Source organism: Phyllostomus hastatus, unplaced genomic scaffold, assembly GCF_019186645.2.
Source record: "Phyllostomus hastatus isolate PE091 unplaced genomic scaffold, TTU_PhHast_1.1 phas_contig_1, whole genome shotgun sequence".
Classification (NCBI taxonomy): Eukaryota; Metazoa; Chordata; class Mammalia; order Chiroptera; family Phyllostomidae; genus Phyllostomus; species Phyllostomus hastatus.
This window is the reverse complement of record NW_025333498.1, coordinates 17,763,157-17,781,166: the sequence shown is the minus strand read 5'-3', so window position 1 is coordinate 17,781,166 and position 18,010 is coordinate 17,763,157. Positions and strand designations below refer to the sequence as shown.

The 18,010-nt window shown below is 42.4% G+C and overlaps 1 protein-coding gene and 1 pseudogene across 3 annotated transcripts; one reads left to right on the top strand and one right to left on the bottom strand.

Moving 5' to 3' along the window:
- Positions 1-1,712: 1,712 nt before the first annotated feature.
- Positions 1,713-17,220, top strand: CDCA7 (cell division cycle associated 7). 3 transcript variants are annotated; one of them, XM_045831666.1, is made up of 10 exons: positions 1,713-1,845; positions 2,826-2,917; positions 4,787-4,909; positions 8,484-8,720; positions 10,751-10,828; positions 11,726-11,932; positions 14,062-14,199; positions 14,657-14,806; positions 15,230-15,366; positions 15,906-17,220. In XM_045831666.1, the coding sequence occupies exons 2-10, from the start codon at positions 2,888-2,890 to the stop codon at positions 15,934-15,936; spliced, it is 1,131 nt and encodes a 376-aa protein (XP_045687622.1). In that variant the 5' UTR covers positions 1,713-1,845; positions 2,826-2,887; the 3' UTR covers positions 15,937-17,220. The 3 variants fall into 3 exon arrangements, with proteins under 3 accessions (XP_045687622.1, XP_045687640.1, XP_045687631.1); XM_045831684.1 differs by lacking the exon at positions 2,826-2,917 and adding an exon at positions 5,326-5,562 and having other exon boundaries at positions 1,716-1,845; XM_045831675.1 differs by lacking the exon at positions 2,826-2,917 and having other exon boundaries at positions 1,716-1,845.
- On the bottom strand, positions 9,062-10,422 carry LOC123814104 (annotated as a pseudogene).
- Positions 17,221-18,010: the final 790 nt, after the last annotated feature.

Sequence of the window (18,010 nt, the reverse complement as noted above, 5' to 3'; positions counted from 1 at the left end):
AATGTTTCTCTACCTCTCTTTCTCCCCTCCCCTCTCTCTGAAAATAAGTAAATAAAATATTTTTTAAAAACTCTGGAAGTGTTTTTTGGGGTTTTACTAATCACTCTTGAATTGCACTTTACTAACATCATTATCAGAATTTCTTCTTATCCTTAGCCAACACCTGGCTTTTAAATTTTTGCCAGTCTGAGTGAAACTGTCTCCTAGTTTTAATTCACATTTGCCTGATTACTAAAAAGACTGTCAGATCTGGTCCTTTAAAAAGTACGTAAACTAAATTATTTTCTAGTGCGTCTGAAGGGCTAAGAGTTTTCCTGTCAGAATCTTTCATAAACAAAGTAACTTAATCTTCTCCCATTTTACACAATTCACAATTTCAAATTTTCATATATTTAATTACAGTGGCACAAGGTTGTACCCCCAAGGACATAGCACTAACAATTTTAGTTCATTCACCATTTAGATAGTTGCTTATTTGCTCAATAAATATTGAGGTCTCCTCCTACTGTCAGGAATTTCACCAGACAGACCAACAGCCTCTCCTGGCACCTACTTTAGAGACCATGAGTTCTTTGTCCCTTGCACGGTGGCACCAGGATCCTGGGCAGGTGTTTTTAGAAAGGGTGGACGCAAGCTCTTTCCAATTCTTCCAATCCATTGTTCTCGTGTATTATTACTTGTTCACAAGTTTTTGTATTAATTGCATCGGAAAAGGAACACTATGTGTTCACGCGTGCTCTTTTATTGCAAAGGAATTATTCCAGAGAAAAGTTTTGAAGGGAGAAAATGGAGTGCATTCATTTCAAGCACCTGTTTTAAATGTAAGGTTAAAATTGGAGTCTTTTAAAACAATCCAGTTTATTTTACTTTTCCTTTTAAAAACTTTTTCCCTGCCCTTTACAAACATTTGTTTCACACTTGATTTCGTTGTAATGTCAGATTTGAGTAAAAGAGCACTGAAAAATAGCTCACGTTCATTCTCAATTGAGTAATCCTAAATTCCGACGGGCGGGGGGGAAGATCTCCAAACCACACTAATACTGTCTGTAGCTTCTATCCACAACAGATTACCTCTAAAGAGGTAATTGTCCCATAGATATGTCTTAACAACAGCGCCAGGTTTCTAATTTAATCAACCTCAAGGCAGGTAAAACAACGCGGCTTCCTGTACTTTGTTGTAAGAAAGATCAGGATTGAACACATTTTGTTGCTTTAGATAATGGCGTGGCTACCAGATAATAAGTGCTACACTCGCAGACAGTGGTTGAGGTAATAAAAGGTGGAGTTCATGCTTGACTTTTTTGAAATTTATCTTTAATAATGTAAGCTACAGGCCGCAATGAAAGTGCTACGTGCAGAGACCCACAAGACCCTCGCGGTGCTTTCCATTACCCTCTTTTTCACTTTTCTTCTCCCAGCCCCAGAATTCATGCAAATCAGCTTGCTAACCCCCGGGCTATACGAACCACTTTCGCGCCGTTCGTTCAGGACCGTGCAGTAACGTAAAAAAGAAGGAAGTACTGGCGCTCTAAAAACGCCACATTTCCTGACTGATTTTAGGGAATTACAAGGCAATCACTTGAGTTCAGAATATTTGGGGGTCGGTTTTATGTCAGAGGCTGAGCGGGTCGCGCGCCCGGGCAGACCGTTACCACAGCTTGCAGGACCTGCGCCACACCGCGGGAAAGCCGGTCTGAGCCCCGCCTTTCGGGGCCAGGGTCTGCTAGCTTAGCCCGGCCGGCTGCAGCTTGGTGGGACCGCAGCGCGCGCGCGGCTACTCTGGTCTCTCCTCCACAAGTTCGGGCCTGGGCCCCTGCTGCCAGCATGGATACTCGCCGCGTGCCGGTGAGGGCTTGGCGGGCAAACCCGAGGGGCGGGCATGGTGGGTGCTGGGCGCGGGTCGACTCCCTCCAACTACTAGGACTTGAGGGTTTATCAACTGGTGGCCGGCCTGGACGGCGTGCGTTTAGGCAAGCCCCGGATTTTGTGCACTTGGCATAATTCAGGGTCTGGGGGCGTGCGCAACCGATGCGCCGGCGGTTTGAAGATTTGAGGGGTTCACAGCATAGTAGGCAGCGCTGGGGAAACCAAGGCCATGTGTGCTCGAGGTGCACGCGCGCGGGACTGCAGCCCTGGTCGGCCGGCCTCCTCAGTGTGTTCGCGAGCTCCTCACTGTCGGCGGGCCCGATCCTGGCCTGTGGAACAGAGAGGGCCCCCTGGGAGTTTACCCTACAGCATCACCAACCCTTTACAACGTTTAGCTCAGGGAGGGTGGGAGGCTCCACCCGCGCTCACTGTGGGGACCTTGGCGAGCTCCCCATCCGCTTTTGCTTCAGCTTCAGCCATGCCGCTTCTAAGAGCTCAAGTTGATGAGTTTGAAGTTTAAAGGTCCTGCAAACACTTTGGTTGCGCACGTAGGCGGAGGTGTTTCTAGTCCCAGGCGGTGATTAAGTACAGTTGAAGGATTTGGCGGTTCGAACTGTTTTCAGCCATTCGCTTTTTGCCCATTCCCTTCCCCAGCCCCCAACCTTATTCTCAAAACTGCAGGATGCTGCCTGAATGGAACCTTACTTTTTTGCTCTTAACGGAAACCGGAACGTAGGGTCTGCCCCTTGAGAGGTTAGAAGGTGGGGGTTGGGTGAAAAGGAAGAGCTTGACATGCTTAAAATATCTAGGGTAAGGCTCACAAATGCGGGGGCTGGGGGCTGGGGAGAGCGTGTTGGGGGCATGATTTCAGAAATCGCTGGAACTAGGCTTTGGCTTTCTGGATGAAGAAGCCATGTGTGCCTGAGTTTGGAATCTGACGTGCCTATGTTCAAATTTAGGCCATCGTGTGACTTCAGTAATCCATTGCAGCTCCCTGAACCTCCGTTTTCCCATTTGTTAAATGGGAATCATGATACAACTTTGTTGCAAGGTTAGTCATAATGTGAAAGCATACTTAATGCCTGCCACAAAAAAAACACCTGTGAAGCGCTATTAGTTATTACCTGCCTGCCAAAAAAAATTTATCTCAACCATGACTTTTGCTTGTTTGTTCTATGACTTTTACTCCAAATATAACACTTGCCTGGTAACTTAACTCTTGGTATGTGCTGACATGTTAAAAGCCCAGCATATACGAGTATTTCCCTGACAGCTTCCAGTAGAATGCCTCCCTTGATCTGTCTTGGGCCTCTGCAGATAAATTGATGAGTAAGTGGTGATACTTCTTGCAGTAATGCAAAAACACTCCGCTTTAGAAGATTGCAGGTTTGAGTTCTTCCACCCCTGTGATCTTGGATAATCTATTTCATCTCCCTGGAGTCTTTAATTTCCTCATCTGGAAAATGGGGGGTTTCTGAGATCCTTTTTAATTATTTATTTATTTATTTAAAAAAGACTTTATGTATTATTTTCAGAGAGAGGAGAAGGGATGGAGGAAGAGAGAGACCTGGCCCCGTGCATGTGCCCCGACAGAGAATTGAACTGGTGACATTTCAGTTCACAGGCTGGTGCTTAATCCACTGGGCTATACCAGCCAGGGTCTGAGATCCCTTTTAGTAGTTAGTATAGCTCTACCTTTTATCAAATTTTCTTACCTTTCTGAAGAAAGGACAAAGGACATAAACTTTCTGAGATGACTGAAGAATGGAGTCTATTTAGGAGCATAGGGTGGTGGTTGGGTACTGCCACCATGGAAATAATTTTATTTGTAAGAGACTGCAATGAAATGCATAATGCTAGGTGTAGAAGGAAGGTCAAGAATGTTGTGTTCACCAAACCTTCATGTCTTGGTGTTATCTGATGGGACCCATAGCAGTGCTTGCCCTTCAAAGTTCTCATTGTGGAGAGTCACTTCTATTCCATGGCTATATTTAAGAAAATAGTAATATAGGAACTAATAAAACATGAAGAAATCTCACTACATTTTAAATGCCAGAAACGGCTATGTTTTTTACATGAGATAGATACCAGTTGCATTTTCTGATGAGCAGCGCCAGGCTGTAAAGTGTTTATGTATGAAAGAAGTATTTTCATATCTACAAGTAATTTGTGCCCTATGAAAGTACTTCTAAAATCTTAAGACTTATATAGCAAGGGGACTGTGTAAGAGCTGAAAGTTGGACCAGGCTAATGCAGTGCTGGAGTAGGATCAGGCATTGTACCTGGGTTTGGAGTGCTGTTTGACCTTTAACTTGGCTCCTTGTACATTTGTTCACTGGGTTGATAGATATGATTTGCAAGGACTTGTACTGAAATCACTACCGCCCCAACCTCAAATGAACAAGGCCTGTTTGAAAGCCTGCCATCTTGAAGTAGAGGTACTGTCCTGTTTTTGTAGTTTGGGAACTTAGCCTCATAGTACATAGCCTAAAGCTTACATTAAAAAAAACCTCATTAACTTGATTTTGGCTGAGGGAGAGAAATGATTCCACCATTTTGTACTTTAGACGTACAGTCTAATTTTTTGTTAAAGGCCAGATTTGAGGAGTTTGGCATTAAACTCCATGGGAGCTCAGTATAATGCTAAGAGCTTGGGGGCTCTTCAGGTGGGTACAGGGGTAGCTCTACAAATGTTTGAATAAGTTGATAAATATTACAGTTTTCCTTCAAAGGGATCCCTTTTTAGGATTGTACCTAGTTTTGAAAAATTTTTTGTCGCAGTTGCAAATTCCTCCTTTTCTATATAGGGCGTAAGAAGTGGACATATCTGCTGTTTGAACTTACTAAACTAAAAAATGGTGCCCTTAGTTAGATACTATAGTGAGCATCCACTTAACAGTATTGCCATTTCCATTTGCAGCAAAAGGGTCGCAGAGTAAAGAACTTCAAGAAATTCAGCTATGTGAAGTTGATTTCCATGGAAACCTTGTCATCCTCTGATGACAGTTGTGACAGCTTCGCTTCTGATAATTTTGCAAACACGGTAAGTGCTGCCTGAGAATAAACAGAATTGAGTCTGCGGTGCTCAAAATGCCCCAAATGCTTTGTGCGTGATTAAAACTGCTTGCTTTTTGCCTACATTTCTATACAGCCGTTATGAAAATACAGTATGCACTGTAATTTCATTTCACTTTTTGCTGTGGTTCTAGGTAGTAATTGTTGGAGGTAGATTAGCTACTTATTCTATCCTTTTGAAATGTCGCCTAACCTAACATGCTTGATGATTTGCCATAACAACTCAGAAATCATTTGTAAACCTCTGAACCATTTTTCTTTGTAACAAAAGCTATTCTCTTGTAGTGCACTTGTGAACGTGATTTGCTCTCTGCACGGTTTATGGAAAATTGGTTCTTGGAAAAGGGGGAAATGCACAACCACATTTATTTATTTATTTTACAGAAACCTAAATTCAGGTCAGATATCAGTGAAGAACTGGCAAATGTTTTTTATGAGGACTCTGATAATGAATCTTTCTGCGGCTTTTCAGAAAGTGAGGTGCAAGATGTATTAGACCATTGTGGATTTTTACAGAAACCAAGGCCAGATGTCACTAACGAACTGGCCAGTATTTTTCACGCCGACTCTGACGATGAATCATTTTGCGGTTTCTCAGAGAGTGAGATACAAGATGGAATGGTGAGTTTGAAAATTTCACCAATATCAAGGAGTAAAGTGCATTTTGAGGCATGACATCCTTGCTTTAAAAAAGCTTTTTTTTCTTGTAATTTTCATTTTAGTCATGCCCGAGATTTTGTGGATCTTTTTAAAATTAAAGAGTATTTATGTCTTAAAGCAATTTTTACTAAAGTAGTCCTACTTGTAAAGGCTGAACATTTTGTAGGCTCTGAAAATCTTGGAAACTGGTAAGATAAAATTGGCCATCCTCCAGGTTTCCATTACAGAAATTCAGCCTAATCAGAAGAAGCAACGTGTCTTCAAGATGAGTTATATTTGCATTTAAGTCCCAGTCCACTGCTTGGCATAGACCAGGCCTTTGGTAAATGTTCCCATGTGGACCTATGTGTTTGGGAAAACCCATGATAACGCATGTGCAGGGACTTGACTGCAGATAATGACAATTAGGGCCCTTCCCGCTTCCACTTTGGCACCTGGGTCTTGCTTTTCCTGTGCACACTGCTTTCTTTACCTTTGTAACCTCTCTTGCTCAGGCCGCTGCTGCTGCTGCTGCTGCTGCTGCTGCTGCTGCTGCTGCACCTCAGTCCCACACTCTCCCTGAACATACTGTTCCGTTCTGCAGATGTTTTCTGGTTAGCAATACTTTCTTGACAAAGGAAGCAGTGTGTTGATTTGCAGTCAGGTGCATGCTATTCAGGTCAATGTGGTCTGACTGCCTGGGACCACACTTGAGTGACACTGACATAAGTGAGAGTGCCTGGCCAGGGAATGTTTTTATCACTATCTAACTTCATGGTACTGTAATAATATTTCCTGTGATAAGTAATGTTGGTCTAAATCAGTGCATGGTGGAGCTATGCAAGGGCTGGCCTGAAAATCTGGATGTGACCCAAACATTGTGTACAGTCTGAATCACTTCTGGGCATTGTTTCAGTTCTTTGTGGAGGCTGATTGTTGCAATCAATACAATGCCAATCAATTAAAAGTCTTCAGAACTCATAAAAGTTTTTTTGTCATTTTGTAGTCTCAATCCATGCACACTGAAAGTATATGAAGAATAGTAAAAGCTTATGGGGATTTTAGAAATTTTTGAATTTAAAAATGGGTCTTGCCTCTCTGGGGCTTTATGGGGGATATTTTTTCTTGTTTCTTGTTTATTTTTTTCTCAACCATCACCACAATCCATTCTTGGGTATTTTCATTACCCCAAACTGAAACCAGTTGTTTTGCACCCTCTCCCAACACATTCAGTCCCTGGCAACCACCGGCGTGTTTCCTGTCATTGCAGATGTGTGCTCGTTCTGGACGCTCTGTGTGAGTGTGCCGTGCAGTGTGTGGTCCTTCTTGACTGGCTCGTTTTACTTGGGTTCTTCCGTTTTGTGGCATGTGCCAGTACTTCGTACCTTTTCATTGCTCAATAATATTCCTTTGTGTTAGCAGGTTACATTTTACTTACCCATTCAACAGCTGATGGGTGTTGGGGCTGTTTCTACCTTTTGGCCATTCTGGATAAGGCTGCTATGTACACTCATGTACAAGTTTTTGTTTGTGAATACACTTAAAAAATTTTTTTAAGATTTTGTTTATTTTTAGAGAAAGGGGAAGGGAGGGAGAAAGAGAAGGAGAGAAGTATCAGTGTGTGGTTGCCTCTCACATGGCCCACACTGGGGATCTGGCCCGCAACCCAGGCATGTGCCCTGACTGGGAATCAAACAAGCGACCCTTTGGTTCGCAGCCTGTGCTCAATCCACCGAGCCACACCAGCCAGGGCACATATACTTTTGCGTATATACCTAGGAGTGGAACTGCTAGGTCATAGAGTAACTGTTTAACCTTCTGAGGATCTGACAGACTTTTCCAAAGTGCCTGCACCATTTTACATTCCAACCAGCAATGTATGTGGATACGAAGTGGTATTTTGTGATTCATAGTTGCATTTCCCCAATGACTAATTTTAGTACATATTTAATGATGGAAATCTGTATTACTTTAAAATATTAACTTTAAAAAATTTTTAGTCTTCTAAAAAGTCTCTTAGAGAGGTATCTAGAGTAGTCAGATTCTGAGAGACAGAAAATAGAGTGGTGGTTGCCGGGGCTGCAGGGAGATGGAATGGGAGTTGTTTAATGGGTTTTCATTTTTCTCAGAGTTTCAGTCTGAGAAAGTGAAAACATTCTGGAGATGATGGTTGCACAATATGAATGTATTTGATGCCAGTGAACTGAACACTTAAAAGATGGTTAAAATGGTAAATTTTATATTATGTATATTTTCACCACAATTTTTTAAAAGAGTAGATTAAAGCCTTGAGGCTTCTTTTTTAAAAAGATTTTATTTATTTATTTTTAGAGAGGAAGAGAAACATCAATGTGTGGTTGCCTTTCACATGCCCCCGCACTGGGGACCTGGACCGCAACCCAGGCATGTGTCCTGACTGGGAATCAAACCAACGACCCTTTGGTTCGCAGGCTGGTGCTCAATCCACTGAGCCACACCAGGCAGGGCAAGGCATCTTTAATATAGTTTAATATTGCCATAAGCACTGAAACCATGTTTATGGAAGAATGTTCCTGTAGGAATTCTTTTAAAATACATAAAGACCTATTTTTAAATTAAAAAGAGAGTTGGAATTTTCACATTTTTAAAAAAATGGCCCAGAACCACTGGCCTACGGGCTGTGAAGAGGCTTTTAACAGTGTGTCCCAGATAGGCTACCTGAGTTAAATTACACTCAGATCATTGTATGTATTTGTAATTCCTGATTTTGTTACTCAGAGCTATCAATTAAGATGGACAATTAAAGCGGTCAATTAAACTGTATTTGATGCAAATGTCTTTTGTTCAAAGGATTTTGTAGTCATTGCTGATGTAGCCTGTTCCACAAACAAGTCCTTAACGACTCAATTGTTCTGATTAACTAGAGGTCACAGTCAGACCCTGCAGGCTGTAGGACCCGCAGTCAGTGCAGGCGGTCTGGACCTCTCCGGGTGGCCATGGCGTTTCCGACTCGAAGGACCAGGGGAACAGCCAGCAAAAGCGCAGCTGCCCCTGCACCTGCAGAGAAATCTGTGACTGATCCCAATTCTGATTCAGAAGATGAAAGTGGCATGAACTTTTTGGAGAAAAGGGCTTTAAATATAAAGCAAAACAAAGCAATGGTAGGTATCTGACTTGGAATGTGTTAGAATGCACTCTTCCCAGCTTTTCTCTAAACCACTTGTTGCTTCTCTGTGTCAAGAATTGTTTTCTGTGTAGCTATTAAGTCTTTACCAAGGTATCCTTTAAAATGTGTTTCTTTCCCTACACTGACTTTTTTTTCCTCATTTGTTATTTTAATCAAAGCATTTCTAATTATTTTGTAGTTTTCATGTAAGCACCAAATTTTTAATCATCTAAGTCAATTTTGGGGGAAAGAAACAACATCAAGAACTCCCCTCCAGAACAAAACAATGATGTTCATTCTTCCAAACAACCAAATTCAAAGTCTACGAAAATAAAAACAAAAACAGCGTACACAGGGGAGGAAAACAAGTAATGAAAATCACATTCTAGGGGTTCCATGCATTTAGCAGCCTTTTGCTATGCTATCTAATCATCCTTCAGTTGACTTTCAAAAAATAACACCCTAGGTCATCAAAATAAACATTTTCCATTTGCCTTTTTAAATTAAAATTAATAATTAAACAAGAAGACCTGGGAGGGATTCACAATCAATTGCCTGCCCTGTTTGGATGTCATGTACAGCACGTGATGGTCAGGAAGGCTATTTGTAAGCACACATGATTAGGGGAAGCTGATCTTCAAGGTGTAGCTTTCTTCCACACGGTGTAAAACACCCACAATTCCAAGTATGAAGGGGCACAGACGATCTCCTTTGAGAGCTCCACAGGACAATACAGGTGCCTGAGCTGTTCTTCATAGAGTGACAGGGCTTCAGTCAAATTGACACAGTTCCCCTGTGGAGAGGTCAAGAATCAGTCTGAGGAACTCCCATGTGGAATCTTCTTTCGGAGATATGGAGATTGGAACAGCTGTCAAATCATTAATCACATAATCAAACTCTCCCTCCTTTGGCGTACCTCTTCAGTACTGGAATACAGTCCTCTACTAGAACCTGATAGCAGTCTCCTTTAAGATTGTTTAAGACGTCACCACACGTTTTCCGCATGTATTTCTTGCATCCATCAATCACCATTTGGTCTATCTGTACCATGGTGACCATCTTTGGTTTCAGTTTGACTATTTCTCATAAAATGCCCCCATCTCTGCCTCCCAGAATCAGCACGTCTTTGCCAGTGTAGTCTTCTTCGCCACTGCCCATGATAGCCAGGGTATATGCCAGATCACTCCGCAAGGTTGACATCCCCACTAAGGATGAGAATATTTCCAAACTGCTTCGAGTGCAGAATTTTAATGTTCCGATAAGGTGAATCTTCATCATACACCACTTCATGTATGTCGTATTCAACCATGTGGCCATCAGCAGTGGGCCAGTACCTATCAATGGACCCTCCTCAAACTGTGGGCGGTAACCGCTTCACCCGCCCAGTACTGTCCTGACTCAGTTCTTTCATTCTTTTCTTCTACTTTGTTCAAAAGACTTTCAGCTTCTTTGCCTTCTGCATCACCGTCGTAACTCTGAAGGTCCAGCAACACCAGTCCATGTGGGTAAATTCTTAAATTGGCAAAGCTGCCATTTTTGTTTATGTAGGTCGCTAAATGGCCATGGTCCTGCCAGGTATGCACCGAGTCGGTCATTCCCTGCTCCTGGAAAATGGACTGGAGCCCTTTAAGAATGGTCTCGCCGTCAGCTTTGGCCCTGAGCATGAGGTCGAGCGTGCTGTGCAGTGCTGCTGCCATAGTGAGGCGAGGCCCTGCGCCATGCCTGGGGGAGGCGGCCGTGGGAAAATGGGGGACCTCATGGGCGGGGCAGGGAGGGGTGGTCAGCCTGTGGCCAGCAGGGACTGTGCGGCGCCGGGGAGGCCGAGGGTAAGGGTGGGAGGGGCCACCGGGAGCCACCCAGGGCGTAGGGGCCTGACTTTTTTAAAAAAAAATCTGTTAAAGTTTTGGTAAATGTGTAGGGGAAATCGGAGACTCTTTTAGATGTACTACCGCAATTTCCAGAAGTTCCTCATTTTCAGCAGTTATTCTAAACCAATAATTTCTGCCTCACTTCCTCCCTCTTTAGCTTGCAAAACTGATGTCGGAATTAGAAAGTTTGCCGGGCTCGTTCCCTGGACGGCATTCCTTCCCAGGCCCCAGTTCCGTAAGTGCAAATCCTCGCTCGTTCAGCAGTAATATTTTGGGCAGGTGTAAAGAAGATTTGTTACAATGTTTGAGAAAATCCAGTCTCCTGATTTCGTGTGGTCTTACAGACACAGAGGAAGTAGAAGAAACCTTCGGGTAGCCTCTGGGAGCGTCTCCTTGTGTCCTGGGGAAGGTGTGGCCTCCCTGAGCCGTGTTCGTGCAGTCTCACCCCCTTTTTGTTCCGTTATTTCTCTTTCTCACTAGACCGAACCTCTTAAGGGCAAGGAATAAAGATAGGAAAACATTTTTTCTGTATTCCCAGCATTAGCACATTGCTTTGTCTTGGTAGATGCGTAGTAACAGATGTTTTTAAAATTTGAGAAGGAAAAAAGATTTTTTTAGCCAAGTCATAGCCTAATGCATGTGTGTGATTATATCCTGAGGAACTAAGCTGATGCAACTCAGGGAGTTTGATGTGTCTGCTGTGGTACAAAAGCCAAGCCCTTCTTTCCCCATCCCTCCTTGAGGAGAGAAAGGGAAGAAGTGAGCAGGAGCGGAAGAAGGACAGCCGCACAAACATTTCTCTCTTGTGCAATGTAGAAACAGTGAGTATGTGCCAGGGCTCGAGGTGTCATAGAAAAAGGTTGTTGTGGAAAATGAGATTTGTTCTTATATCTTTATTATGTAGATGAATGAGTAAAGTATTTCTCAGCTTGAGAGAAACTGGGCTTGGTGTCACAAAAGCAAAAGCTCAAGGGCCATATTGTTTTGGGGGGCTCGTTTTCTATGCGCTGTAGAAAGCACAGAGAGGATTAGAAACTGGAGCTCTGCTTTTACTTAAAAACGTACATAAGGAGAAGGTGCCACTTTTCTTCATTCTGGCATAAATGGGTTCTGTAATGTGTGTTTTGTTTAGCGGTCGAAGACACCCCGAAGGCGTACCTTCCCAGGTGTTACTCTTAGGAGAAACCCTGACCGGAGAGGGCGTCCTCTTACCAGGTCAAGGTCCCGGATCCTTGGGTCCGTTAGCACCCTACCCACGGAGGAGGAGGAGGAGGAGGAGGAAGAGGAGGACAAGTACATGTTGGTGAGAAAGAGGAAAACCATGGACGGCTACATGAACGTGAGTTCTGGAACACATTCATGCTGGCTCCTCTGTTTTTCGTCTTCTGGGGGCTAAGTGTCACATACACAACACAAGTATGCACCAGCCTCAACTCCAAATGATTCGCATTAAACATTCTTCTCAACCCATTCAGAATTGTTAATGTCACACCAACTTATTTGATGATTTAAAAAATTTTTTTATCCTTATCCAGAGTCATCTTTTCACTGCTTTTTTAGAGAGAGGAAGGGAGAGAGAGAAACATCAGTGTGAGAGAGAAAACACCGATTGGTTGCCTCCCACACGTGCCTGGACTGGGGATCGAACCCACAACCGCTCGGCCACTGAGCGATACTCCAACTGACCTGCACTGGCCAGCGCTTGATGGGTTTTTTCTTTTCCATGCCATCAATAACAATGTAGCCTTTTCAAGAAACCTCAAATGATTGAGTAAAAACCAAAACATTTTATAAACTGAAGATAATTAGACCTTTCCATACCCAGCTCTCCTTGCTCCATTGACACAGCATTCTCCTGAGTTTTAAATAATTTTACCTTTAATTCTCCCTGGAATTTAACATCCAATGTTGGTGAAAAGTAATAGACTTGGTGCTCCCTAGTATGAATTTTCTTGTGTTGTTCATTGAGAGAATAATTAAACTTATCATTTTATTTTGCCTTTGTAATGTTTCTGTCCAGTAGGAATTCTTTGGTATATATATCCAAGTCATTGCTAAAGGTCCTGACACATTTGTATGGTTTCCATCTTATATGAATTCTGTTGTGACCACAGTTGTACATTTTTGATAAAGCTGGTCACACTTAATACCTTTGTAAGGTTTCTCCCTAGTAAGAATTCTGTTATGTTCCATGAGGCATAAACTTTGGATTAGCCTCACCATTTGTGTATATTCTCCCTCAAAGATGTATATTCTGATACCAAGTGAGGTATGAGCCCTCGTACAGGCTTTGCCACATGCGTGAGTTGTATTGTGTTGGCCAAAAAGTTTGTTTTCTTCTGTACAATACTCTAGTAGTGCTTAGTTGTCTTTAACTTCATTCAAAACACTTTGTTAGTTTGTATGGTGACAGCTGTCCTATCAGCATGCATTAAAAAAAAACACTTACCAAAATTGGTGAATTTTTGTGTAGCCATTTTAATAGTGAAGATGAAAGAAAATAAGCAACATTTTCGGCATATTATGCTTTATTATTTCAAGAAAGGTGAAACAACTGAAACGCAAAAAAGATTTGTGCTGTGTGTGGAGAAGGTGCTGTGACTGATCAAACATATCAAAGGTGGTTTGTGAAGTTTCATGCTGGAGATTTCTTGCTGGACAATGCTCCACAGTCAGGCAGACCAGCTGAAGTTGATAGCAATCAAATTGAGACATTAATTGAGAATAATCAACATTATACCACATGGGAGATAGCCAACATACTCAAAAAATCCAAATCAGTAGTTATTGGTGAAAATGAAAAACATGTCTTTTATTTTATGAAAAAAGCCATATGAAATTTTTTGCCAACCTAGTATATGGTCTCTCTCCACGATAGTCTTTGATGTTGAGTAAGGCTTGAGCACTTGCATTATAAGTTTTATCTCCATCATATGTGTAAGGTTGCTTTCTGTTTGAATTCTTTGATGAGCCCCAAAGCTTGAGCTTTGAATAAAAGCATTGTCATATAAATTAGGTTGATGATGTTTCTATTCAGTACTCTGATGCTCAGTAAGCCTTGCAAATCGGGTATAAGCTTTGACACACACACTACATTTGGAAGGTTTTGCTCCACTATAGAATTTCTCATGTTGAGTAGATTGGAACTCTGTCTAAAGATTTTACCACACTCACTACATTTTTAAGTTTTCTCCTATACATGATTTTCTTGTGCCTCCAAGTTGTGAATGTCTGGAATATTTGATGGATTTTGTTAGCAGGTGAGGAAGTTGAAATTTTCTTTTTCATTGGTTTGTCATAGTTGGAGGAATCATTTCCATGTTAGTGTCTTGTAAACTTTGGACTTGCCTCCTCTCCATAAGAAAGATTTCCAGATTGAATTCCCTGAAGGAACCATAAACCAGGTGTCTGAGATTCAGAGCTGGGAAGGGCCAGTGAGAGCGCTGTTCCGTGCTTGCGGTTTTGCAGGAAGACGATGTGCGTAGAGGTCGCCGCCCCGGATCCATGACCCTGCCGCACGTAATTCGCCCGGTGGAAGAAATTACCGAGGAGGAGCTGGACAACATCTGCAACAATTCTCGGGAGAAGATATACAGCCGCTCATTGGTAAAAGCCTCTGCCTTATGTCTGATGATGCGAAGGTCTGTGGGAGAGGAGCAGTGGCTTCTGTCCTTAGAGGCTGGCCGACGATCTAAACCAGTCTTCTGCAGTGTTAAATCTTTTCTCTTAATTTAGAAATTGATTCATCCAGCATGCATTTACTGTGTGTCAGTGTTGTGTGTCTGCCTCGATGGGTGCTGGGGACATGGTGTGCTGAAGACAAAGGACTTGGGGCCGGGGTTTCTGCCTGATAAGGTCTTTACTTGAAGAAAGGTAGTTTTGATAATACTGAGTCTGCCAATCTGGTGAAACCACCATGCTTGAGATACTTTGTATGCCTTGGCATGTACATGTGTACATAAGTTATGAAATAAGATTAAATGTGTCAGATTGTATCCATAAGGGACAGTCTTTAAATATGCCATTTTTCTTTACAGAAAGCCATGCTGTTTTTTATTTGTAGGGGTCTACTTGTCATCAGTGCCGCCAGAAAACCATTGATACCAAAACGAACTGCAGAAACCCAGAGTGCTGGGGTGTCCGAGGCCAGTTCTGTGGTCCCTGCCTTCGAAACCGTTACGGAGAAGAGGTCAAGGATGCTCTGCTGGACCCAGTAGGTGCCTTCCAGGGGTGGTTCTATGGGCTTGAAGGTCAGGCACCAGCTGATGGGGCCAGAAAGATGCCATCGGCGAAAGGGTTGAGCCCTTAGTGTCGTGGCGCTTTCATTCCCTGAAAAGCAGGGGAATTCATAATGTTGGTTGGGAGGTGTGAGCCCCTTCCACAGTGCTTGGTACCTTACTGTTCAGGGGAATCGGATTCATCGTTCAGTCTGGTAATTGCTGTGAGACTTTCTGTGCTGGATTTCCTAAGGGAATGTTAGGCATAACTAATGGACATTAACCATGTTAAGATTTTTTTTAATTAAAAAAAATCAAGATTTAAAAGCAATGGATGATACCCATCTTAGAGTTTAAGCAGGAGCAGGAGAGGGAGGGAGTAGGTTGGATTTAATTGTGCCTTTCACATTGCCCCTTAGAACTGGCACTGCCCTCCTTGTCGAAGAATCTGCAACTGCAGTTTCTGCCGTCAGCGAGATGGGCGGTGTGCGACTGGGGTCCTCGTGTACTTGGCCAAGTACCATGGCTTTGGGAATGTGCATGCTTACCTGAAAAGGTAATGGTGGGTTTTTCTCTTTTCCACACTCAGTCTCATGTTCATTTATGTGTTTTATTAAAAGGATGGTGTAAGTCAGAGTAGTGGTTATCTCTGGGTGGAGGTGCAGGTTTTGACCGGAAAAGGGGTACGTGGAGAGTCTTCTGGAATGTTGGAAACATTTTACATCTTCATCTGGGTGATGGTGACCTGCATGTGTGTATGTGTATAAAAATTCAAGTTGCACACTTAATGTGTTATTTTAAAACATGTTATAACTCAATAAAAACTTCCTTTTTGAGAGAGAGAGAGAGAGAGAGAGAGAGAGAGAGAGAGAAGCATCAGTTTGTTCCCCTTATTTATGCACTCAACTGGTTTATTCTTGTACATGCCCCGACCAGGGATCAAACCTGCAACCTCAGTGTATTAGGACGACGCTCTAACCAACTGAGCACCTGACCAGGGCAATAAAAACATTTTTTAAAGAGTGCATTAGGCTTTCAAAAGAGGCTTCTTAGTTTGAAAATGATATCCTGATGCATTCCTTTTTCTTTTTTCAGTTTGAAGCACGAGTTTGAGATGCAAGCATGATACCTAGAAGATCTACTGCCTGCCTTCCACCACACCAGTCTTCCTTGTTCGAGTTTTCCATTTTGTCCTGTGGTGGAAACCTGAGTTAAGAATTCTGATGATCAGTCTGCTTTATAGGAAACTCAAATCCAGCTAATCTCATTAGATGAGTTTCCAAGCAACCCAGAAGTCTATTGCTAGCTACACTTTGCCCTCTTGCTGTTTCTCCTTTGCTTCTCCCTGCCCCTCATCCCAAACTCTCTCCCTCTTTTTACAGGGGGGTCTCTCTCTCCATCTAGTTTCTGAATTCTTTTTAAATGACAGTCTTGTGAAATCATGTTTGATTTAATTGGTGTTGAAACAGCCCTGGAATTCACCTATAAAACCAAGCACTTAGAGACACAGTAGTGGTGTTACTAAAGACATCTACTGAGACCAGCCCTCTAACTGGTCTCTACAAAAACAGCAGGCACAGTTGTCACACTAGTTGACATTTTTAACAGAATCGAGGTGGAAAGGTCTTAAGGCATGTGGAAAGATGAGGTAATTGTTGGAAAGGGGGGCATGTGGATTTGGACACCTGTCGTGAGAATATTCCATGTCTTGTGTTTATTGCACAAGTTGTCGTTGCAGAGATTTAGTTGCTGATTTTTCCCACCATGCAGTTGGGTGGTGCATTGGGCTCCCACCGTGATGACCCACAGGATTGTGGGCAGCACAGGATTGGCTGTCGTCAGAGAAGAGACAGTCGAGGGAGTCAGGATGGCGAGGCTTCAGATGTAGGCGGGTCTGAATTCACGGTATAAAACTTTGGTGTAATGGTAGTTTGCCAAGTTTATTTCCGTTCATAAATGTAAGGTATTTAAAATAAATTCTTGATCATTTTGCATGGAAAATTGATACCAATATTAACCTACAATTTGCAGTTTTTGCTTTCTTGAAGAAATAAGCTAGGCAGGCATTCGTGTTCAGGTTTTAAGCACTTTTAGAACAATGAGAAGTGCCTTTTTGGAGATGGGTGACTTTCCGGTTTGTTAACTTGACATCTCTGCCCCCTTAAGTTTCTGGGCAGATTGTGTGTATCGTCTCCCCCTCCCCCACCCTTTGCATTAATCACGAAATGGCTAACGGTAGAGGTGGAGTCTTAGGTGTTTGTCCATTTTCCCTTGCATGTGCATCCCGTTGCTGATTCTGTTCAGTGTTAGATGCAGGATTGGACCTTGGATCAATAAATGTAAATAGAGCTTTTGATCTGTAATGCTTTTATACAAAGTTTTTATTTTGATAATAAAACCTTTTGTTCTAGATTGTCTGCCTTTTAAATCTTTAACACTCAATCTTACTGTACTCAATTCTGATTTTTCTCATAGCTAAATAGCAGACCATTTCTGCCTTTTTCTAGGGTCTCCCTTTTGTGTTAAGTTTCTGAAGATCAGAAGGTCAAAGACCAGCTCTTTTGAACAGGGCTGAGCTCAGCTACATGACTAGTGGCAATGATCAGAAAATCAACCAAGACAGCCAGGTCACCGGATGGGAAATACTATGTCCCCATGAAGTGTTGCAGTGTTTCCTTTAGCATTTGCCAACCAAAGAACTAATGGCAATTTCACCATACCTAGCTTGCTTTTATCAACCATTCAAATATTTATTAAAGGCACACTGTTTTGAACCTTATTCCAGGACTAAGAAGACCAAGGCATGGTCTGAAAGCTCCTAACCCAGTACTTTAGAACAGGGCTGGCAAACTGCAGCCTGCTGCATGAACTAAGGATGTTTTTATTTTATATTTTCGGAAGGTTGTAAAAAAAATGTGACAGGCAGCATGGCCTGCTCTAGAGTTACAGGAGAAACCTTGTTTACCCAGTACACAGTCATTTAAAGTTTCATATTCTGTATAAATCTAAAAGAATTGGATATCTTCATAAACTGGAATCTTAACCAAAATTTTTAGGTATATAATTGGGAAGCTTAAGTCTGTAGGATTATTCAAAATTGGTGGTGGTTTGGAACATTGTGGAGGTACTGTATTTTGCTACTGAAACTAATAGTGGTTTTCATTAGAAATACTGATTAGTAACAGTTGACTCCCAGGGCC